We start from the raw sequence: 25,564 nt of genomic DNA, 5'->3' as shown, positions 1-25,564 counted from the left end.
TCAAATAAAGATTATCAGATTCTTGTTATATTACCTACACCTAATGTTCCCACCACAATGCCAACCACTTGTGCATCTTTGGCTCTTTGGATCATATAATACCTACGTGACACATTTGAAAAGAAAGAATCATACAACAAAAAGAAATTAGAATATATTACTTCCTAGGAAGTGAAATCGAAATAATGTTACTTCTTTTTTAGGAAATCCCAAAACTCTGAAATCCAAAATGCAAGACTTGTCTAAAGCCGGCAATATACCTGGTGCAGCAATTGCCATTTTCGCTGATCGCTGCGATCTGGCACGTCAGATATCAGCGATTGAATTCGCCGGCATTCGCCGAGTGTGCCTGTTCCTGCTATTTTCTATGCTCATTGGTGTGAATTGTTAGCGAAGTCAAAAAAAGGTTAGGCGAGTTTATCACATGACTTTTGATCGCTTGCGGTTTTCGCTGGCGATCAAATTCGCTGCGATCAGTGTATAAAATCCCCAGGTGTGTCGCCAGCTTTACGTGATTGATAGCGGTGAAAAATGCAGTTAAAATTTTAGGGTTCAATAAAAAGCACACACTGTACATAATATTAAGTAAACATTATAGTTTCCTGTGACAACTTTAGTACCTAGGACACTAAATGAGCCAAAAATGAGCTTTGGTGTTGCTAATAACACAATCATGTTAATTTGATTCCAAAACATTTGTTTGACCAACTCCCAACTGAGCAACAGATTTCACAAAAAAGTTTATCAATCAGAAGTAACAAATATCAAGCTGTCAATTACAAGTAGAATGAAAAGATTGTTACAGCAGTCAGTTACCTCTTCATAAGTGCTTTGTTAATATTAAGCATCTCTTTTCTTCCAATGTCAGTGCATGGATCATATGAATAAAACTATAATTAAAGTTACCAAAACAAAATTAATGTGACTCAATTGTTATTAAACTTTATACATCTAATTTTACAGTTGTGTGCATTTCTGGATGTACAAAAAGTGCAGTCTGGAAAAACATTCACAGTGAACAACTTAGGGCCTCTTCATATGAGCCTGGCGACTCGGCTGGCTTGGTTTATAAGATCTCGCCTCGCCCCTCTTTTCTTTACAAAAATTTTGAGGTGTTCATATAAGAATGCAACCTGGGCCGGTTACTGAGATTTTTGCGACGAGATCTCAGTAACAGAGCTGGAAATTTTTTCCCATATGAACACTCCAGCCTGGATACCGGGACTGTCCGGGATGAAACATTTTTAACTGCGCATGGCTTGCAAGGTCACTAACAAGTCGGACCGTGGTTCCACTGGTATTTTGGGGGCCTTTTGGACATTTTTCATCTCGGTAACCGGGATTAAATTTCCCATATGAACAGAAGACAAGATTTGTTTTTTTTAATTTTTTTCGCAAATTATGTTCAGTGAGCAGGATGTGGTCATTTTTAAATATTCATAAAAAATAAAACAATTATTATACAAAAACACAATGAATGCATTTAAACTGTAATGTGTAGTTCCAGAAAATATCCATACTGCCTCCACGGAAGGTTATTGGAAATTCCTAGGGGGAGGGTGGTCTTAAAAGCCAAACTTTTAGAAGGAAAGTATGAAGCTAAAATGGAATTTCCTGGGGGGTGAGGGGGTGCAAAACAAAAAACCTTCAGTGGGGGGAGTATGGATATTTTCTGGAACTACACAATTTAAAATTTTTTCACATACCTGACATTTGTTGTAAGTCATCATAAGGTTTGTTAAACACAAACTTTCACCACCAATGTAAAATACCTCATACTCTTCCAACTGTGTGTTACAGGGAAGTCTAAATTCACGTCCAAACCTACAGATGATGGAAACACATTACCGGTAAAAGGTAACAAAAAGACTGCCCAACATCCTTGTGGTCCTTCACCCTTTAAGTTCCAGTATCAAGATGTATCTTCTCCTCACTGCCCTCCATATACTTCTTATGGTACTATTTGGGAGAATGTTTCTAAACATCAAGACATTTTGGGCCAGTTATTTAAACAGAGTCTAACTTAGGCCGTGGCTTAATACAATCAGTGGGCCTCCAAATCTGTTTATAAGTAGTTTATTTTAACTAGATAAATAGTTTTCTAGTCTGGAATACAAGCCTTCTTATTACCGTCAACAGCAGACAATGTTTAGATATGACTGTTGGCAAAATTGAAAATGGCTTAGAACATGGTTTTGTTTAACACCGTCTAAACTGTCTTTAAATACCTGACCCTTTATGTTTAGTGATCATTTCCTATATTCTCATGATCTATATGTTCTGATCAGGTAGTGATATTGAAAGGAGAATTTAGCAGCTGGTCACAATAATTTGGCACTGGCATTGGTTAAACTACTGCTGTCAAAACATCAAAGATACTGTTAGTAACAATTAAATTTATAGACAGTGAAACCTGAGCTGCTGTTGACACTTCTTATACAGTCAACTCTCTCATAGCGACCACTTCTCGTAAGCGACCACCTCTTGTAAGAGACCACTTTGAAACAACCATTTTGTTTCTCAGTTAAATACTGTTTCAAGTTAGAGCTCTCTCATAAGCGACCTGCACCACTCAAATGTCTTAAGGGACTGCGACCACTTTTTAGGCCAGAAATTACACATATTCTTTTGTTTTCTGTTTCCAGTAAGCGACCACCCAACATAATCACGTATGATCGTTAGTAAATCATTACTCAGAAGTGACAAAAGTTCAATTTTTAATGACCCTACCCCGGACTGCTGACAGATAATAACAGCTTACAGACAGAGAAGATGGCTATAATTAGATCTGTAGGTAAACGGGAATTGTTACAGTGATCTGTTCCAAAATGTTATACAAAGTTTCATCAGAAGAATGAATAGATGCGAAAAAATCAAACTAATTAGTTTCTATATGCCTAATTTTAGCTGCTAAGGTAATATTTTTATGTAAATAACTAATCAATCCAGTATAAGGCTTATTTTGTTGATCTTTCCCATAAGCAACCACCTCCCCTAAGCGACCAATTTGTGGTGCCTCAAGGGTGCATGGTCACTTATGAGAGAGTTGACTGCAGCTGAACAGCTCTCAGATGCAGACAGCTAGTCCCAATATTTGAACATGAGCACTGCATAATCCTAGAGTGTAAATACTTACCATTGAACAGAAATAACTCAATTATAGAGTAAAGAATTATGTATATTTAGATTCACCCACTTGCAAAAATAGCTATTATTCTCAGAGATTTTCACAGATCCTTCCTTGTTGTCTTCTTGTAAATGCATCTCCACGTCACATTCCATTGATCTACTTGTCGATTCTGTTTCATGATCTGTCATGTCCTCAGGGCTGTTCTCTTTGTCATCTTTTTCAAATGTACAATATATGAGCTTGCTGAATATCACATTAGGGTAATTACATCTGATGGAATTCTCCACTTCTCCTGAAAACAAGAGATTTTGATAATTTTTTATTTAACTGAGGTAGTTTACTATTAGCATTGACAACTTGAGAATCTGCATTTACCATCTGGGTGCTTACAGTATTTCATTTTAGCAGCTTAAGGGAGGGGTACAGGATACTAAAAATTAATGTTATATAGAACAAGCTATCTTTAGCTTTGCCCACCAGAAACGTATCTAACTTCTGGAAAGGTAGTCCACATTTCCTAACTGGGGCATTAAGAGGAGAATGTGTGATCCATTTAATATCTTTCATATCTCATTCACAGTTCAACCAAAATGGAGTATTCTTTGAAGTCAGTGTCACCTTCAAAATGGAACAACTTCCTCCCGAATAGAAATTGGCAAATAATTTACAGACAACCACATCTAGGAAATACATGTAGGACTGGTTTAAAAGTGAAAGTCTCTGTTCGATTAAACAACTCAAGGGGCAGGCTCTTCAGTGCCAGCAATGGTTTAGTTTCCATTAGAAGCACCATAAGCAGCTGGGAGCAAACTACGAACCACTCCATGTAAGGTACATGTTCCATATTTACATATGGGCTCCTAAGCAGTTTGTAGTGTGTGTACAGCCGCCCGAGGGGGCGGCTGTACACAAGCTAAGAAGTTTGCTGGTATCCATACATTTATTTAAATTTATTTTTATTTATTTCCTTTTTTTTACCTATGCACTCATACAATTGCCAGGCAGGATCGAGTGACAATAGTCAATCATTTTTTTTTTACGTGGAGATTAAAGTCATGTAGGTAGATCTACCACTGATATATATTTATGTAACATTTAACTGAAATGAACAGATGGGTCCTTACCAATACAGTGACTGTAAACAACATCAAAAAACACCAGCACTTTAATGGCAGGATCTGGAAACATCTGTTGAAACTTCTCCAAGCAACTCTGGACGTTGATTGGCCATTTACCAAATATATGTAACACTGGAAGCCTCCTTGTCCTGGTAAAAGGGGAGATTACAAGCATTGTGATTAACAGCCATTACATTTCAAAATTGCTACACTTGAAAGGATGCTGCTCAGTTTACTGCACCTTCCAATAACATGCTGACTCTGGAGTTCAAGATTTTACATTTTTCACTGTCATCAATCAGTGCAGTGGACCTCTTATAAAACAAAGTTGTTTTTCTCTAACACTGTGACTGGCAGATTTCGATCCACTTTCTAGGTTTCTGTATTTTTGCAGTCACTTGATTGTTTCCATAATTATGATTGACACCAAGCATTAGTTGGATTTTGAAGTTCAGAGATTGCATGTTATTTAAAGGTGCAGTGAGGGACTTTTGTTACTTTGGGAACTATATAACATTACATACTGTAATTATATGAGGTTGGTAAAGGGTTTCTTTTGGTGATCCACGAAAGACCTTTTTTCCATGAATTGTGAAATGGCTATTTTTTTCTCATGAAATGTGATTTGGTTACAATACATAGCCATGAACCATGAATCTAGGTTTTTTTTCATGAGAATCACGAAATGAATGTCAGATGTTTTTTTGCATGACCAGTGCATCCCGTGACTACTGTAATCATCATTCTGGACCCCAGGTCACTCTACTCAGGTTAGGTAATTTACCACCTTTTATCTTGACTTTCTTGGTGATCATGAAGAAATGTTGTCTGGACAGTCACTAGGTTTTATCTCATATCAGAGGTTTGTTTAGTTTATAGTTCACATATGCAATCAATTGGCTCTATCCTTGCAGAAGCCTCACTATTTCAGATTTCAACTCCTGTCAAAGAAGAATCTCTGGCAATAATGCCCATTACTATATACCACACAAGTGAATAGTGCTTTTCGCATGCGCTGATTGGCTAGCTCGGAGGTGATTAGCCAAGTACTATTCACCTCTGAGCAGCCGACGAGAAACAAGATGGCTTCCCGTTTCGCCATAGTCACTTAAGAGGAAAATATTTTGATGAAAGAGACCGCTATAACAAAAAATACAAAAATGGCAACCAAGTTTGGTTTGACAGCATTATATGGTAAGTTATTTAGTCTTTACACCTCATATTCTAAGGCGAAAAATAAAAGTACAAAAAAATTGTTTACGAAAACTGTCCGTCGAGCACTATAATTACAATGTAAACAATGACACATCTAATGTTTTGCAGTATGGTTTCAACAACAGGACAAATTTCACACGACAATCGAAGAAAAGACACGTAGCAACAAAACAAGTGCCTCCAGAAGTTTTATTTGTCCGCAAGAAAGTGAGACGGAACTTTCTATGATAGAAATCGCTTACCGTGCGGCGCGGGAGATTTTAAAATTTCCCACCATTTGTTGGTATAATTTATTGTCAAAAATCAAGTAATTTTTTGTCCACTTCTTATTCAGCTTGTGTGTCAGTGAAAATGATGGATATTTACCTCACCGCGAGCATCACTATTCACCTCCACTTCAACTGTTAACTATTATGAGCACCAAATTGTGATCCAGAAGACGATGTCCATTAAAGTGGCAGTTGAGTGTTTTTTATAAGAAATTACAGTAAAGGCTCTCCCCTTTAGGCCTAGCAGACCTGGCTGGGGCGGATCTAGGGGGGGTTCAGGGGGTTTGATTGAACCTCCTAAATTAAAACAGCGAACATCAAAAACTTGTAAAAATATTAAATAAATACCTGTAGTCAATCTTACGAAAAGCCCGTTAACTACGATGGGTAAAGATATGCGATGGGTAAAGATATCCCCGAAGAATGCTCCTTGTTGATCCCGTCTTTAAAAAACACAAAATTGAAATAAGATAAAATGCAGTATATTTTTATCACAGTTTTATTAAATGCAGATTTGCATGTTTTTACAGAGCTTTGTTACATTTTTATGAAAAAGAATGGCAGTTTAACTTTCAAAAACGAGATATTAAAACATGCTGACTTTGCCTCAGAATAGCGGAAATCGCGTTTCCGAGGACTTCAAATTTCAAAATTTTATAGGGGAAGATGCCCCCAGACCCCCCTACTATGGCGCTGCCTTTGGCGGCCGCCTTTCATCGAAACCCCCTCTCTTAAAAACCTGGATCCGTGCCAGCCTGGTCTGCTAGGCCTAAAGCAGAGAGCCCTGTTTATGTCATTTAAAATAAGAAAAGAGGATGGGAAAAATACTTACTGGCTAAGACAAGCTCTGCCAAAATGAATGATTAGATCTGCTTCAACATGCTCTGCTGTTACTTCATCTACACAACAACTAAATAAGACAGATCAATATTAAATCTTTAAAACATTTTCCCAATGACTTTTTTCAAAAAAATATTTGAGTTGCACATGATCACACACCTTCCATATGATGTATCTGCCAATACAAAAACCTTCCTTCCAGTGTTTTTCTCAATCAATGAAGCTACGGCAGCAGAATCGACTAATAATGAGTCTGGAAACTGGAGTGCAATCTGTACAAAGAGAGAAATAATCCAGTTTCACTCAAGATCTGTTGCCATTGTTGGGCTATCATTAGTCGCTTGTAGCTGGCAACTATGGCCAGCAACTATGGCCAGCAACTTCTTTTTTTTATAAGATGACTGTTAAAATTCCCGCATGTTGATTGACTAATAGAAATGGCCTATAAAGCTGGTGACACATGGTTCAGCATTTGTTGATCAACAAATGTTACAGCTCCTGTTCAACAAATGTTGAACAGAGTGTAATGCATTCTTGAATCTTTGTTGAAATAGGCCTGAACATTGTTGAATACAGTTGAACGAAATAGAGATAAGTTCTATTCCATTCAACAAGTTGCCACTTGTTGAACGGTGCCAGCCAATCGGGTGATATATGGTTCAACATTGTGCAGTGTCACCAGCTTAAGAGTACAAACAATAAAAATGATGTCAGATGTAACACGCATGCTTTCTCAATGGAAAATAAAACCAGTACCACTGATTTGAATTTAGATTCAGAGGTTAAGGATTTTTAACTCAATTAAGTTCTTCTGTAGCCATTTTTCAGAGATGCCAGCCTCTGGACATCAGAAATCTCAGGACCAAAATTCCTTTCTTTTGTGCCAACCCAATCTTATCCCTTGGAATACATTTTGTGGCTATTTGTTCCTATTTTCTATTATTTTACTATACAGTTAAGCCTTCTAGATGTTATCTTGTCTTAAATTAGACCTAACTATTGCCACTGCAGTTGCTATCACAGGTCCACATTAGATACTAGCTGCCTTTTCCCAAAGTAACTTGATTGATTGATTGGTTGATCGATTGGATGGTGAGTTGATTGATTGATTGATTGATTGATTGGTTGATTGATTGGTTGGTTGGTTGGTTGATTGATTGATTGATTGATTGATTGATTGATTGATTGATTGATTGATTGATTGATTGATTGACTGTTACATGGTTGCAGTTCATCAACATAAAAAAATTTCTTGACTTTTCACTGATCAAACACCAATTTTCACTGACCATCCAAAACAAAACAATCCGTTGGCAACAAAGTCAGTGATGAAACCACAGAAACGACATTACCTTTACCAAGAAAAAGTCTTGTGGCTAGACAAAAAATAAAATACCCTGACTTTTCACTGACTTAAAGGTAGAATTTAGAATTTCCCTGACTTGATGCAAATTAAATTGCCTGACTGTTCCCTGACCATGAAAAAAAAAAGTCTTCCCTGACTGTGGTAACCCTGTGTTAGAATCTTCCTTTTTATTTCTCCTTGCATTTTTTTTTTCTCGTGTAATATTTTTTTAAAATGTAAGTTAAGTCTGAGAAATTAAAATCTTTTTTCTGGTCATATGGTCAGCTTCTCACCTTCTGAAAGTTCCCTCTTTTTACGACATCTACGCATCTTGAAATCTCATAAAAATCGTTTATATCCTTTTTAGTACCTGCACCTTCGGTACGGACATTTAGCTTTCTTTCTATAACCTCTTTTTCGCCGCTACTAAATTGCATTGGAGAGTTCACTTCGTCCGCCATGTTGTTTGTAACAGAGATTCCGCTGACTGCAAACTGCGGGCTTGTAAACATCCGGGAATGATAATCAGCCTCCTGGGAGGTCGTCCTGGGGGGCAACCGCACTTTGACACTCTCTTGCCATGGCATGAAGTTGGAACAAACACTGAAATCACGAAGTCGGTTATTTACTGAGGGCAAACAAAAAATCACGAAAGCATGCTAGAGAAATGCACGCAAATCCATGCCAGACTCTTACATGACTCTTACGGTTATTTAGTGAGGGCAAACAAAAAATCACGAAAGCATACTAGAGAAGTGCACGCAAATCCATGCCAGACTCTTACATGGTAACTATGAAGACCTCGTTTGCGCGTAGATATGACTAGTCCACGTTTCAATACATTTATTGTAGACTGCAGAGAAACTGCCTGATATATGATATACAGTATTTGAATTGTAAAGTTTATAAGCTACAACAACAACAACGACAATTTATTTACAAATTTAGATGTGTCCCGCAAATAGCCACAAAGCTAGTCGAGGCGAGACAAGACGAGCACGAGAACATAATGGAAAAAAATTACAATAAATTACAAACGTGCTGGAAAACGGAAGAACTTAACTTTACATAATAACGCAGATTTAGATAAGGCTATGAATTATGGAGAAGTGTTTTTGTGTGGAACTTGCCGACATTGACGGATCTATATTTGACAATTGGTAACGAGTACAACTCAATAAATAAAGGGTTTCATCCGAATGGACGGTTTTCCGGAGTTGAAATAAGAAACATCACGAAACACACATTTCAGTTATAATTACATCGAAACTTGTTATGACACCCGGGGAAAGGTACGTGAAAAAAAGTTTGGGTGGCGAATGTCTGGTGAGGCATATTCCGAGGGTATGAGGGCACAAGTTCCCAACCTGATCAAAATCATTCTGAAAGGCTTTAACTCAGCTTAGACTAAAACGTTCATTTTATAGCCCCACCTTCCTACCACATTCTATAACGACCTGATTTGTTAGAAAAGCAAAACGATATAAACATATATTGGGTACAGAAATAATTTGGAAATGACAAGGAAATTTAGAGTTGAAAAAACCAAAATTGGAACTCTGGGAGTCAAAAGCCACTCTCTTAAATCTTAAACAAGGATATGTCCAGAAATGCACGATATGATATTCATAAACGGTATGATAGACATCACAAGGTGTCCCCTAACCTTAATTCGCACTAAAACACATATAATTCTGTCAAACATGAAGTCATATGAAAACAAAAAAAAGGGCCTGTTTTATGTGAAGTACCCAAATTCAGGGTTAGGTACATTTCTGGACGTAGGTGAGGCGGAGAGGATCGTTTTTTCCACTTTTCAGTTCGTCTCGAACGCTGGGTTTGGAACACTTTATACCCCGGCTGCGTTGATCAACCGTTTGGCTTTGAGACCGTGAGTGAGGCACTGCAAGTCTACTATAAAACTAACCGTGTGATAAGGTGTCTTTTTTGGGGATGAGATGCAGGGAGGGAGGGTATGATGGCAGCCCTGATCAATACTATAAAACCTCCCATAACACCTGGTTTTAAACTGCAGAAGGCTTTGAAAACTACCATCTGATCTGAATTTGAAGCGTCTGGTTTCAAACCTTCTCTCTTGAAGACTTCACACTGATTTTCTTTGGTACTTGGCCACTCACTGCTACCAAAATTGACTGACCCTGCTTGACTTGCTGAATCGAGGCTGAAGCCGGGAGTAAGTGAAGAAGACGAATGAAATATTTGGCCTGACCTGCATTGGACACACCGTGCATCTATACCAAATCTTCTCGGTATGCCGTTATAATTTTTCAGTCTTGATTTAACAAGTCAAGTCCAAATTTGAGAATTACCTCCACACACTGACGCGTTTTCAAAAATCGCTAGTTTGTTTTCCTGGAAATGTCAGAAGACTTAGAAAGTATCTTCGATCGTCCACACACGCAGGCATTCAGACAAATCGTCCACGTTGATACCTTTTCAGTTTTGATGCAAGATTCGCCAATCCCGACATTATTAACAATTTGAGCAATAACAGTGATCAGCATCAAATTTCTCCTTGCAATATCATCAAGTATTATTATATCTCTCAGTTTCTATGCACAGTGTGATCGGTCAACTTTGCGGGCCGTATTTCACTGTACCGCCCGCAAAATTTTAACAAGTTTGCTTCCCGTGCGCCCGATTAACCTCTGAGATACAATAAATACCTTACTAACCTTGTTTTCTCGGTTCGAACTGTAAGTTACGGATCCTTGTTTTTTTCCCCGCTGATTTGTCAGGGCCAAGCGTAAATCAACGGGAAAAATCTCTGTCCGTAACCAGTATGGACCTCGAACTCGGTTAATATACTGAAAAAGAAAATTTATAATGCTTATTTTAGGATATGATCACCTAAGGTGAATTTTCTTGATTTTTTAATAACGTCTCCACAGTACTTCTATGAGAAAAGCATGAGAACAAGAAAGGAGAAATTTTTTTATGATATTAGGGGTTAAAGGGCTGAAAACAAACGAAAAGAACGACTCGAGGAACGTTTTTTTTTTCAAGAACTCTGTCATCACCCGTCCACACCATTGCGTTTTCAAAACTGACGATATATTTTCAAAAGTCTCAAGTTTTAAGTCCTTCTTCGTTTTCGCTGGCATTTGCAATCGTTTGGCGGTGCACAAAAGGCCAAAAGACAAAAATTTAGTATGAAAACGCACAATGTTCCGAAAGGCGTGTGCAAAAGAGCTCCAACTATGATGTGCCCCGCATTCCGAGCAAAGGCGGCTTTTAAAAGACACAAGTCAAAAGTTTCACAAAAGCGGTCTTTGCCGCAAAATAGCCGAAGCCAGATTTGAAAGAACTCGGGAGACGTTGAAAAGTCTGGAAAGGCATTAAAAAACCGTGATACATTGGTGATGATAAAATGATATCAAAATATGGAACATAATGCATTTTACTCATTCGGAGGCTAAACTACATTTACGGCAGTGGTCTCCTAAAGCCAGCCTAAAGCACTCCCTTAGAAACGAGATTTCAAATTTGCCCCGACGGGGCGGCTTTCCTCGCATCTGTTGGTACACACATGTCCCACACTTTGCTTCAGAACAAGCCCTTTCCGAGAAGAACTTGCTCCCGTGCTATGCTAATAACTTGTCTACAGAGAAAATAGGCCTGTTAAGCTGTTTTGATATCAGAAGCTATCGGCAAATATAAACCGAGATAACCTTATTTATTGTGACAGCCTTTTAATGTCACACATGCAATATCAGGCATGTTTTTTTCGTGAACACGGAAGCGTATCACAGGCTTATCATGTGCAAAAAATACCCAAGAACAACTAAAGATGTGGTATTGGCTTTGAATGATAACAGCTAACAAATTTCCGTCGCGAACAACTCGCTTGAGTGCTCGCTCTTTTAATTAAATTTTAACAAACGACCGGCTTTACACATCTCTGGCATCATATAGTCAGCCGTAAAACTCATAATCATATTCAGTTGTTGAGCCATCAAGAGTGTGTATACCTGTTTACACTGGTTATCGTAGAATATTGAACCACAATACCCAAATGAAGATAAAAAATTAATCATGATTTGTTTCCTAGTCTGTAACTGATGCCCCGTGCAAAATTGCACGAAATGTAGTAAACAGTTTTTAGGGGTATTTTTTGTACTTTCACTGCATCCTCGGTATATATTAAACGAATTAACTACAAAGTCGTGGAACCAGCGATTTATCTCAGTTATAAGACCAAAATGAATTAAAGTTTTTTTTCGCCACATAACATTTTTGGTCACCCAACTCCCAGATGAATGCAGTCTGCAGTATGGACCGCAGGTATCTGCCCTCGTTTGGTAACGAAACTATCCATTGCGTGGCACGAGTTCATCACGAAATAAAAAAACAGAAACTTCGTTAAATGAATTTAATTCGAGAGGAGTATTCTAACTTAAATTGCCAGAGCCCCCTCAGGAGCAACAAGTGATTCTAATTGAAAGTCTGGAAGCACCTGTCGTCAATCACCTGTTGCATTGAGTATGTTGGTTCCATGATGAATAATTCTGCCGTATTCAACAGGTTTTGATCAACAGCTCTATAATTTATTAACACCATGACCGGCTTGAGAGCAGCATGGCTGCAGGTACGTGGCGAGACAATTTGCACACCGCTGTGAGGAAACAGGTTTCTACTCTTGTGCATCATCTGTGTTTTCGTGATCGGCGCGGCGAAAATTATATTATTTGTCTTCAGTTCGCTCGTGTTTTTTTTCTTTTTCACCGTCAAATATGATTTCCATATTGCGACATCTTAGTAATTTACAGTTAACCAATCGCTAGAAAGACCTTAAAACGTGAATACGTTACTTGTACAAAGCTGAAGAGGAAGAATTGTGGTCGGATTAATTACAAAAACACGAACATTGCCAAAAACTTCTTTATTATGTTTGCACTAGCTTTATTACAACAGGTAAAAGAATTAAAATATAAAGTGGCTCATGGTGGCGAATGAAGGATAGCATTATTAACATTTTCAAGGACTAGCAAGAAAAGACCAAAAACGACAAGAACACCCCAACTCCCTTCCCTTAATTAACAGCACCCATGAAACTCTTGGGCGCTTTTCCACCTGACGAATAGTCAACATAAATATTCTCATTATGTTTTTCAATATATTCTCTACACTTCACCTCAACATGTTATTTTATCTAGTTTCCTTGGATTTGAATAAAATTTTGTCGGCGGTTTACTAAAGTGGTCGGAAGATAATTCAAGACTTGCGTTAATTTAGAATTAAAACGCATACTTGCCAAAGTTCAGCCCGGCTATATTTTCGTTTGAGTGCAAAATCCGAGAACAGGAGATGTAAAAGGAGTACTGCATGAGATATTGAGCTAAAATAATTGTAAAAGGGCTTTAGGAGATCTGAATAACACCTGTTGCTCGGAATTTTGGCTTCGACACGACACCGCACCAAAATACGACAAAAAAAATTAGAATGATATACTAGTGTCATATGACGAAAGTTTTTGCGAAATTGGACATTATATACGAAGAAAAGATTTGCGGCAGGAGTACGCTTTTACCAGTACCCCCTTCACTAACAACTTTTGCCTGCCGTATTGTGTCTTCTCTATTGTTGTGGTGTATTTGAACACATTGGCGAAGTATTAAACCTGGCATTCAACTCGGCTACCCCTGATGGCGATTTTTCATTCGAAGGCACGCGCAATCTGAAAAGAACACACTTCTTTTCAACAATACCCGTTCTCCTGTTTTTGTTTACAGAAACAAAGAGAAAAGAAATCGTTTGAAAAATACATCGTTTCTAGAAGTGGTTTTCGGAGCGAAAGCTTCGGGCTATCAGTTCCGGCAATTAGAGAGAGCCGAATTACAGTGAATCGGAGCGCCAACACATTACGAATTACCGGTATTTCAAACCGCGGACCGCCTTTTACCTAAAATGTAAAAAATATTTTCTTAAGCTTTCCTAACAGACTGACGATGCCGCGCTTTGCAAGCCGTCCTACTAACCCTTCACCGGCCGCCACCCGGCAGATTTTTTGTTCGAGCGCGCGAAACGGTGGAAAACAGCAAAGCTTCAAATTTCCTTCGAAAAAATGCGTCTTTGAATTAACGTTTCTATGACGAAAAAACGGGACAAAAGGCGCAGGATTTTCCCGATGATTCATTCAAAGCGGAGGTGGATGACGGACCTTTTAAATTTGTAACTACTTTGCATATTTATTCTAAACTGTCGTCTTATGTAAATTATTTGAGGCGCGAAAGAAAAGCTGGGGTGGGGTCGTCGATTGTCAACATTTCAACCGCAGTGAATAAGTGCTGTCGATTCGCATGAGTAAACACGGATTTCCGTGAATTGTACCCCGTGAAATTGCTGATAACCGCGGACTTACGCGTAAAATTTTCAGTTGCGACTACAGAGTAACGGTCCAGGCATCGGACGAAGTAATGCCAGTATTTTAACACTTTTGCGTGGGAAGAACTGGTGGTTGAACAGATCATACCGAAAGAATTTGTCAGTCCTGAAAGTAGTAACTTGGCCTTATATGGAGCAGACCCTGGGGGGTTGTTTTCCGTAGCGACCAATCAGAGACAAGACCGCCATTTTTCAGCCAATCACAGTTGATCCGTGGTTCGATCCAAATAGCCAGTAACTGATTCACATCGAAGAAAAGTTCTGTTCTTATCATTCGCTCGAGAAAATTTTTGAACCAGTTATTCCAAAATGATGAACAGCGCTTTTCAACCACTGGCTTTCTACGATACGCCGGATTCGCTGTCCCTGCAAGAGATGGTGGAATGCGACAGTCGCGAAATGGATTTCAACTTGAATGATCCACTGTTCCAACTGCACGAGAGCAGTATATTTCAGGACATTCAGCAACAGATGACGGTGAAACAAGAAAGGCCCAGGACAGACTGTCCGCCTGCAGGCGACTTAACGAACTTGCAATGGCTACAGAGCGTTAGCATACCCATGGAGAAAAACACGGCTAGCGAGAAGCAGGTCATGGTCGATCCGAATACTGCGTTACCTGTGCAGTGGCCGAATCAGCAACAAGTTCCCATGTCCCAAGTGCACTCGCAAGTGAACGTTACCTCCGTTGCAGCTCCGCAGATTCTTCAGGCACGTGCGGCGGAGACCAAACCGAAATCGTCGCAACACGGGCAGAAAAACGGCCTCAAGGATAACTTAAAATCACAGGATAAGTCCTACCCGAAGCCGCTATTTTCTTACTCCTGTCTCATCGCCATGGCTCTGAAGAACAGCGATTCAGGCACACTCCCCGTCAGTGAAATTTACAAGTTCATGATGTAAGTTTCATTTGGCGCTTAAATGGACCATGTCAATTTCTGCAATCTGTATTTAAATCGCAAATGGAGGTTTGAAATTTTGCTTTGTTTTGCATTTCGCAGGGGAAAGTTTCCGTATTTCAAGACGGCTCCGGATGGTTGGAAGGTGAGTGTAAATGTAGTTATCGAATCTATTCTTCGTATGACCGGTACGGTACCTGTGAAGTTTGAATTTAAAAACATTTCGCTCGAGCTAGTAACGGTTCACGCTCTATACAGCATATTCTTGGCGTTTTGAGGAAATTTACTGCGTAAATTTTATCGTCCTTGCATTAGTTTTCAACGGATTGATAAAATCTTCGGAAGCTATGAAAAAACTTTAAAAACTGCTCTCTCGTTATCAACGGTTTCCTGACACTCCGCACTTGAATGGTTTTCCTCGCAGCACTACAATGGGTTCTGACCAGCTGACAGCGGTTTGAATCGTTTGCAAAATTCGCGCACTTCTTTTACGTTCGCCGAATTAAACTGCTTTCCAAGCGTTTATTTGCTCATAAAAGCAAAAATTCCCTTGGAAATCAGACAGTTTTGACGAAAGGACGGTAATTTTCATTGCGTTTTATTCTCTTTCATGACATGTAGTTATATTCTTGTTTACCGAATCGGATGTAACACAATGGACCTAATGTTGGACGAATAGGAAGTGTTGCGAGCGAAGAGATTGTCGAACATTTTGTCTTTTAGATCGATCGATGGTTCTATGAGTTGTGATTTTTTTTAATAGAATGAATCAAGACATAGTAATAAATTGCTGACGAAACCAGCGAGCAAAAGAGTATGTCAAAACGAATACTCAAAGCGACATTCATCATCTCATAGATACGTTGCGAACTGATTTTACGAGACGTACAGGACGTGATCCACATTTCGCAATCGATGTACGTCGATTTTGGTGGGAAAACCAAACAGTTCAAATAAGATTTTGGTAATTTTACTTCGGAAAATATCAGTGAACCTTCTGTATTCGAGAAAGATTCAGCCATTTCCACACTAGAAGACGAATGACAAGATAGCTAGGGTGGGGCCGCGATTTTATTTATAGGAGGTCGAATGACAATTAGATACAAATTCTTTCTATCTCTTTGACAATGAGTGTCTTCTCCGCGCAGATTTCACGGCAAAAAATGTCGCCGGGTTTGTGTAATCGAAGGTCTCAATTCGATATCAAAAGGCATGAGATCGAGGACGAGAAAACAAAAATTTCTCCTGAAAATTCAGCACTAACTTAAAAGGAAAAAAATCTTCGTCAACATTTTGCACCACTGAAGCGAATCACACGTACAGATGAATCTGATTAAAGGGTTCTGGAACATCAATGAAGGCAAGGGATTTGACGGGCTTTAAAAGGAAAAAAAAATTCATAAAGAAGTTTTATATCTTCCTGTAAGGTTTCTCTTCCTACAACAGGTGGTTGATATGCTGAATAATTTATGCCATTCTAATTAAGGTCCATATTGCAAAGAAGTTGATGTATAATTTTTTCTTTCCTCTTTCCTTCATCAACCCAGAGGAAAAAAACATAAAAGCGGCCTCGTGACAAAATAACTATAGCATTGACAGCTTTTTGCTTGTTTCCAGTACTGCACTAGATCGCATTTTGAACTGTATTATTTTTTGAAGTCCATATAATGTTGGCTTCAGAGATTAAAGCTTATTACTCATTTTTTTTCTACCGTGAAGAAAGCCTCCGAGATAATCCTACGTTTTTCATTCCTACATTTGATCGAACACTACAAAAGAAATGTCTAAAATAAATTCCTGCTCGTTTGTGAAACGTAAATACATTCGCTGGCCACTCAATAAGGAAACAAAATAAATATACTTTGTCCTACATTTCCCAATGCAAATTTTCCTTTGGACATGATTAATTACAATATATTTCTGTTTTTATTTCTTGAACAATAATTTATTTACTTCTGTCAAGTCTGTTTTGGGGATCTTAAAGGAATGAGATTATACAGGAAAAATACCACAATTTACAGTTTTTTTTATGTCTAGTCTAATACAATATAGCTCACATTTCCTTACAGCAAATTATGCTTAAATTTTTAAGCCAAACAAAATGAGGTTCAAATAATTCATGCTGGCAGAGGATTGAATGTGGTTCTGGATCTCAATGCAAAAGCTTAAAAAATGTACAATTTTATATGTTAATTGAGTGCTTTCTTTCATCTGTTGCTCAGTGTAAAGTTAACCAAATCCTCCAAATTAATTTGTGGGACATAAATATGCCAATTTATTCTCTTACATATTATGGAACTTTAAATGTATGACACTTAAATTTTTTTCCACAAAAGAATTTAATCTACCTTCAACAGTACATTAATAATAAATAACCTTTCTACCACACCCTAACATACTTTATTTACTGTGATTTGAGGACAAAAGAGAAATTGTAGATAAAATTTGGTTTTAAAAAAAAGCTCTTAAAGATTTTGTCGTTAGAAATGAAATTTGTGTGTTAAAAGTTCCCTTTAAGCTTGTTTTTTTAGAGGGCCTAAACGTGAAAATAAATTAATGTTCTGTACCGACCTTCAAAGCTGGATCTTTATCTTGCTAAGTTTTTACGCAAAATTTCCTGTGCAGTGCAGTTATGCACACTTAGATTTAATGGCATATAGTAATCATGACCATGAACTAATTTGTTATTATACGTATCTGTCTAATTCTGTCATATTCACGGCTGCGAAGCAAATTTTTAAACAATAATCTTGAACAACAGGATGCATTATTTTGTTAATTGTTGAGAAACGTTTTCCACTTACTATGGTCTTCTGCCGATGTGCTGTAGTTAGATATTATGAGTAAAGGCTCGATACTCAGAATCCCTAGGCGTACGCTGATAGAGATAAGCTGTTTTGTGAAATTTGAGACACATTTGTGACTAAGCTACAATCAAGTTTTCTTCTTCTTCTTTTTTTTTTTTTAATTTCAAAGTATAAATGTTCTTGCCACAACTTACTTTATCAAATGACAACTCATTAGCACAGAAACGTCTTAACAGAGTGAGTGTTCCAATTGTCTTTTCAATTCCTGGTTGTGAAGATTATAGCAACTACAATTTAGACACAAAAGTTTCCCTCAATTAAAGAGTAACAATATGAAATGGGTCAATTTTGACCAAGAGAGTTTGCTGAAAAAGTGAGATTTCTTCAGATTCCAGTCCTCAATTTAAGAAAAAATTAAAATAATACAGCATTGAATGAGTGATCAACATTTTCCAAAGTGTATTTCTTCCTCCCCATCCATTAAGACCAGTGAGATAATTTGACATCAATTGCTCAATCATTAATTAGCATTTCATTACTTTTTATTTCCTTTCAGAATTCTGTCAGACACAACCTGTCCTTAAACAAGGCATTCTGCAAGCTAGAGAGACCACAAGGTGCGTCACAGAGGAAAGGATGTCTATGGTCGCTCAAACCTGAGAGGCGTGAACAGATGGACAAGGAGATCAGAAAGTGGAAGAAGAAACATGCTGAGGCAATCAGAGCAAGCATGGCAAATCCAGGTGTGTATCAAATCTGTTAACTGCTTAACCTCTAGTCAAAGGACAATTTCTTCAATCTTGTCCCTATACTTTTCTTATAAAAGTACTGAAGAAATAGAGAATAATAATACATGGCCGCGCGGAGATATGGAATTTATCTTTGAGTGTTCACATCGATATCGAACGAGTGAGCGCAGCGAACGAGTGAGATACTGAATGTGAACACGAGAAGATAAATTCCATATCTCCAAGTGTCCATGTGTTATTCTGTTTATTATATAAACAAGAATCAGCCATTCCATAAACCAAAACCATGCCATTTAGTCGAGAACCCGATAAGTGTATTTCATTGTTTAAAATACTCCAGTGAAAACTCGGAGCTCTACAAAGTACAGTAAAAAAATAATGAAAAAAATGTCCGGTATCTTGTTCAAAATATAAAAGACAAGATAAAATTAATGGTTAAAATGTTCTCAAACTATCAAATATCAATGGATACAAAAATATCGTATTTTTACATGTGAAAATATTTGGATTTTCTCAGTGGCAGAAATCCTAATAAAACACTGGACGGTGTTAACATAATAAACGATATTCACCTTGGGAGATCATATCCTTAATTCTCATGACCTCAGGGGTTGAATAAGCAGCATTGATATTACAAGGAGAAATTTGGTGCTGAACACTTAAAGGAAGTTTGGGTGGGGGTGTGCCGCCAATTAAGCCTTTGACCTTGTTAAGACAAAATTTGTTCATTTTGCTACGGTAACCCTGTTTAATACAAGAGACCTCCTCTTGTGAACCTGATTAAGAATGCAGCCCAAAACTATATAACACAAAAGGTGCAAAATGAACACAATTTTTCCTGGGGTCAATGAGCTTTTTCAGTTATAAATTAACACAGATCAAGCACCAAACACCTTGGTCACTTGGTCTAGTGAGGTGCTATCGTACAGTCTATGCAAGACGTAATAACATAATACTTCATGTGACTCTGGAATAAAGAAAATATATTTGTAATTGAATTTGATCCAAAGTGACCAGATCCAAAGAGATATGGCACTCATAAGAGGTTTGAGAAAACTTAATTTTCATGTGGAGTAGCAACAAAAAAAAAATAGTTGTTGTTGTCATTTCACATACATCATAACTGACATAGAATTAGATTTTTTAAAAAAAAATTGTCGGTACTGTAGTTGATACACCGCCAACATTCACACCCGTTTGAAAAAGGTCCAGAAAGACATCCTGTTCAAGATGCTAAATAGCGAAATTGTATACCCTAGTTATAGATAAGACTCAAGACCCCGAAAACCATACCCTGTTGGGCTTTGAGAGATGCGTAGATCAAAATTTAATAAGTAAGAAAAATGAGGTTGTGGGCACTTTAAAATGTTTTGACTAATTTTCTTGTAACATTTCGTTATCAGACGAGCTATCCATTTCAAGTGATGATTTGGACACTTCTCCTGACCAAATAAAGATCCCATCAGAAAACTGCGAAGATATGGCTGCGGCAGATGCTGCCAAGGAACTCTTTGGCAATGACTTGATCCAGGAAATTCAACAAAATGACGTCCTTGATTGGGATGACATCATTTCTCAGAGCACAGAGCTACCAATCGACCCCACACTCAGCACTTGCACAACCTTACCAATGTCAACACAGCCACTAAATGGTATGCATGGATGCGACCCTATCACCACCACGGTGGAAATGGAAAATTCAGCGCAATATTTTGTCAACAGCGATGGTCAAGATTTTGACATTCCTCTACCTTACAGCATGCCGCATTACTACAGCATGCAGCCTCAACACATCAATGTGGGTTTTTGATCAGACAGACTTTATTTAATCTTAGCTAGGACATATTGAAAAAAATAATTTGTTTAATGTACAGAGAATAAATGTCATCCTAAAACAATGCAACAGCCCTGTAATGTGCAAGGACAGTTGATTTTGATGAATGGCGGCATCCATTACACTCACAAAGTTTGGTTGACTCAAGTGAATATGCTTGATCCATTCGAGTTCTGTTGGCTGATGCACTGATTTTAGTTCAACTGCTGGAATTACTACAGGGGGAAGCAGATAAGCGAGTTATAAAACGATCACAGACTCAGTAACAAAATGTACATTGGTCCATACTCCAGCTAACTACTCCTCAAGCTGTGTCTTAGTATAATAGTGGTTTTACTTATATAACACTATCAATATTAAATATTTCATTTCCCTCAAATTTGTAATTATTATTTCTTAGGCTATTTGTTTTATAACTTACTGTGGTTAGCAGTTGATAACTAAGTCACAAAAAATTGTTAAAAGCAATTATTGCATGCTTTGTAAATGCAAGTACGATATTGCGATTATTATATTATTTCAAAGTGTTGGTATGTTATTTAGCTTTTACAGTCATGCTGTGTGAAAAATTGGTGGTAGTTTTTGCTGATTTTTTCCCCTTTGGGCTTCTATAAACAGGTGTAAACAGGTAGAAGCAATTGTTTTATAATGATAGTGTATTTTTGGCTGTAAATTTGTAAACTCAAAGTTTGCATTATTTTAATGGTTGTTCTTAGTAAAAGTGTTGTAAAAATGATGCACCTGATTTAAGCTCACAGAACTTTATCAATGTCATTGACGTCTTCTGACAACTCACTTTTCTTCGCTTGATCAGAAGTGGATAAACAATTCTCTCTAATTCAATTTCAACAATAATTATTTTTAGGTCAAATAATTTAGGAGCATTTAATTTAAGGTCATTGTTGTACATTTTTCAAGATTTGTCACATTAGGCTATTTAATTATAAAATGTTGTTGTAAAGTTGAATTTTTATTCACAGTCCAAAATAGACAGTCTTCCTTTTCATCACAAAAACACCAGTTTAAAATACTGTTGAACCTCATTGATAAGGTGCCAGATGGACAGATGTGTGTCCGCGCCACTAGAATTGTCCGTGGAAAGACAAAGCCATCCTGAGCACAGGCGTCCCTTATTTCCTTTGCTTCAAGGAGAAAGAAGACATCTCTTTCTGTGTGAAGCAAAGGGAAAATAGATGTCTGCGCACAAGTTATTACGCAGGGACCAAGCAACTGCCCATTATAAGGTGTCCATAGAAACATGGTTTGAATGTGTTGTGTAAATATCTCTAAATCATCACATGTAGCATAGTCATCCACTCCAAAATAACTTTATAATAGGTTATAATGGGTTCAAAATTTGTAAATACAGATTATCAGTTAATTTAATTTCTTTGTAGTCTTTTTTTTTCGGTAAAACAAACTGTATGTTAATATTATTTTTCATTACGTATTTGTGCTTGTCGATACTGCAAGGCTGATTGTGTAAAATTAGAATAAGTTTCAAGTCACAGTGGAAAATAATGATAATTATATAATAATATATGGTTTAATGTACAACTTGTAAATAAGATCAGTAATGAGCTATTGTATTGCAGATTCAAAAATTGCTGGAGTATGTAGAACATTATTGCTTCTAAAGCAGTGAGCAGGTGTGTTTCACTGTTGCCAATAAAGAAACCTCAAGATCTTATCTTTGATTATTTGTATTTTGTACACAGAATCTTAGGGTGCTTCCCATTTGTTGGAACTGGAAAAATTAATTTTTTGCGCCCCTCCCATCGTGTGTGACGCGTGCTCCGCACTTGCCTCTTGCTTGCCTCCACTCACTTGAAAAATGCAAAAAATAGCGCCTGTTCTGCAGGCTAATTACCCTGTGAGCAGAGATACCTTTGATCTTCCTAGAAAAATTGAGAAGAGGAAGGGACAGATTTTTCTAGAAAGAAGGAAAATCTGCTTGTAGGGTGTGGGAAGATTGCCCCTGAGAAACATTCCGTGGTGTTTACAACTAGACAGCAAAACAGTTGTCTTTTCCCTTGAAATAAAATAATTATCTTGGAAGAGGCATGAACTGCTAACCTGCCAACATAGATGTATTTCCTGCTGTCGCTTCTCTCCGCCAAAAAATAAAATAATAATTTTTCAGCAGAGAGAAGCGACAGCCAGAAATACGTCTGCGTTCGCAGGCTAATGAACTGCTAACCTCAACCTAATTGCAACTTAACCCTACCCACCCCCACCCCTGATGCCACACCTACTCTAACATCCCTTTGTAAAAAATACCTCTGACCCACCGAAACTTTAATATGCTATTTGTTCATCTTTATACCAATTTTCTTTTGCTCATACAAAACTTTCGACAAAATTGGCCAATAAATTATTTTATTGTAATCCATTTCTGTCCTGACCATCCACTGCCAAAGATAAGAAACCCTCTTAGCCCAGTATCAACATCTATTTTCTCCACACTATCCTCCATATATTTCTTACATTTCTAGTTGGGAGAATTTGTCAAAAAAAAAAAAAAAAAAACAAATCAAGGCATTTTATGTTTGGTGATTATTTCCTTTATTCTCCTGGCTTAAATGTTTAATCAAGCAAGAAAAATTATATGTTGATCACCCCTAGGACTTAAAGGGTTAAAACTAGTTCCTGTACACTAGTAGAGTAACACAATTTGTTGGCAATGAAAGTGGACGATTATTTTAACATTCAATTTGATAGAAAAATGTGGTCTTTAGCCATACAAAGTGACATTTGAAAGTAGGTTACATTGTCCCTTTGGACCTCACAACAGTTCGTAATAATGTCTAAGAGGTCACAAAACACTGGTTAAAAATATTAGAAATACCTTTCTACGACTCTTCCTTTTCCAAGACATCTGATTTTTTTAAATTACATTCGGCACAAATTAAGTTAGTATATCAGTACTGTTATTCTATGACTTCCACATTTACATTTTTTCCCATTAACAGGAAAAATGCAGGTTACTTTCTGTACAATATCAATTAGAATTAATTTAAGTAAGGTAAACATTATTACTGGTGTGGTTACTGTTCACAACAGTTTGTTCATTAAATAAAGGAAACCTTTTTGGCAACTTTTATTAGTAATCCAAACTTTGAACACTTAATTTGCCATCCAAAGAGCAAACAACTTTATTGTAAATTTATGAAACCTTTTCCACCTCCTGAACTAATCTGTCTCAAATAATTATTGTAAACTGGCCAAGTAATTAAAAAAAATATTACGTTTAATCATTGGCAATGCAATATAAATTAGAAGAAAAGTATATTATGCTGTAAATCGATCACAAGTTAAAAAATGGCAAAATTATTGAGAAACCGACATATTCAGTGTGCATTATCTCCCCAAACTGTTGTCAAATATGGAAATTTGTTCCACTGTGGTCTCTCAAAATATTTAAAGTGCCTATGAAATAAAATGGAATATTCCATAAGACAATTATATGTTTAGAAAACCTTTTTTTTTTCTCAATGGATTCAACATTTAGCAGTGCTTAACACTGAAAATAGATACATTATTTGGACCTCTTACAACCACTAATTTTTTATATTTTTGAGGGGCATTTGCAACATGGTCAAACAAATTATGTTTGTGACATCAAAACAATAGTAATAATAACTATTACTATTGTTTTGTGACTTTGCAATAATTATTATTGCAAAGTCACCACAACAAGGCAACAAATGAATGGATGGAGAGACAACCAGAAAATGTGCTAGACTGGACCAAGTTAAGTTAAGCCAAGTTAGTTGTATATTATTAGGAAATGGAACAGTCACTAGCTGGTGAGCAATTTTTCTAGCTGGTCTAAAGCTAAAATTATTTGGGGCATTAGCAGTGAGGAAAACGAGCCACAGGAGGTTTGGTGGCTTTCACCTCGCTCACTAAACATCCCCCAAATAAACCTTCCTTGAGACCCATATTAGAGAGCTTGCTCTCAGGCTACTGGAACACAGAGGGATTATCAGTGCACATTTTTTCAATGAGTTAAAGTTATACACAGGCTCAATTTGTAATCCCAGAGATTTTCTTTCTTTCTCTTTCTCCTAAGTAAAAACTATGCCCTGAAGTGGTGACTTGTAAAGGGAGCTATTCATGAGATCAGCACCTCTACTGGACATTGATTTCAACAAAGCCAAAATGGTAATTGCCACAGAAAGTAACACTTTCAAGCACTGTGTGAAAGAAGCCATTGTGACCGGTGACTACAAAAGCTGTCTTTGAGACCATGGGTTTCACATATCAAGAATTAATGACACCATCCTTGCTGCTTTGGGGCCTAATAATAAACTAATTATGGCTGATGAAATCCAGTTAACCTGAACAAGATATTCCAGTTCAAGGTTTACCATCATTTAGCTCTTCATTTTTTTAACACTCTGAGTTCGAAAATAGATTTTATTGTATCTATAAAATATTAATATCCATCCAGTTGAGATCCATGTATACCAAAAGAAAGTAGCAAGTGACCTTGAGTGACTTCTAGTTACACTGCAATGGTTTTGATGTCACACACTTTTTTGTTGTTCAAATATTGCACTAAAAATGTGCTTTTCGGAGAGAAATAGCAACAACTGCGACTTTTAGTACCTATGACACACTGTTTTAGTTTTCCTTAAAAAATTTCATGTCATAGGCACTTTAAGTAACAGAAACTGGTACACAGCAATTTAAAGTCCTGAATAAATTTGACTTGTACAAAACTATTTTGAACTCGTTGCAACCAGTGACCAAGAAAGAAGATATACAGTCTGAGTAAAATGATTTCAGTAAATACCATGTGTCTCAAATCACAGGGAGAAATATCCAATATCTAAGCAAATATCTAAATCAAATACAGTATATAAAATAATAATTATTACTGCAGTTGTTCATTCCTGGAAAAGCCCCAGAATACATAAAAATGCACTAGAGAAAGAAACAGAGTGA

At 37.2% G+C, this 25,564-nt stretch overlaps 2 protein-coding genes across 4 annotated transcripts in view; one reads left to right on the top strand and one right to left on the bottom strand.

The window, feature by feature from the left end:
- LOC146485110 (2-(3-amino-3-carboxypropyl)histidine synthase subunit 2-like) overlaps window positions 1-8,409 on the bottom strand; it is a 20,530-nt gene extending 12,121 nt beyond the window's left edge. For 2 of the 3 annotated variants that reach the window (XR_014863494.1, XM_085104048.1), the window contains exons 1-8: window positions 8,211-8,409; window positions 6,732-6,844; window positions 6,565-6,642; window positions 4,255-4,397; window positions 3,197-3,422; window positions 1,707-1,824; window positions 817-890; window positions 35-102 (exon numbers count right to left, since the gene is read on the bottom strand). Coding sequence is in view for 2 of the 3 variants with exons in the window: in XM_085104048.1 (XP_084960174.1) it covers window positions 35-102; window positions 817-890; window positions 1,707-1,824; window positions 3,197-3,422; window positions 4,255-4,397; window positions 6,565-6,642; window positions 6,732-6,844; window positions 8,211-8,378 (988 nt within the window). In the remaining variant the exon portion in view is untranslated. The remainder of the gene's footprint in view (window positions 1-34; window positions 103-816; window positions 891-1,706; window positions 1,825-3,196; window positions 3,423-4,254; window positions 4,398-6,564; window positions 6,643-6,731; window positions 6,845-8,210) is intronic. The other variant, XM_085104049.1, reaches the window with a different exon arrangement.
- Window positions 8,410-13,921: 5,512 nt separating this feature from the next.
- On the top strand, window positions 13,922-20,723 carry LOC146485109 (forkhead box protein N4-like). Its single transcript, XM_085104052.1, has 4 exons — window positions 13,922-15,221; window positions 15,324-15,366; window positions 18,585-18,771; window positions 20,181-20,723. Exons 1-4 carry the CDS (start codon window positions 14,632-14,634, stop codon window positions 20,585-20,587), a joined length of 1,227 nt encoding a protein of 408 aa, XP_084960178.1. The 5' UTR covers window positions 13,922-14,631; the 3' UTR covers window positions 20,588-20,723.
- The last annotated feature ends 4,841 nt before the right edge of the window (window positions 20,724-25,564 follow it).

This window comes from Pavona decussata, unplaced genomic scaffold, assembly GCF_977016875.1.
Source record: "Pavona decussata unplaced genomic scaffold, jaPavDecu1.1 SCAFFOLD_28, whole genome shotgun sequence".
NCBI lineage: Eukaryota > Metazoa > Cnidaria > Anthozoa > Scleractinia > Agariciidae > Pavona > Pavona decussata.
Note: the sequence above shows the minus strand (reverse complement) of the source record. Positions and strands in the feature narration are given on the sequence as shown.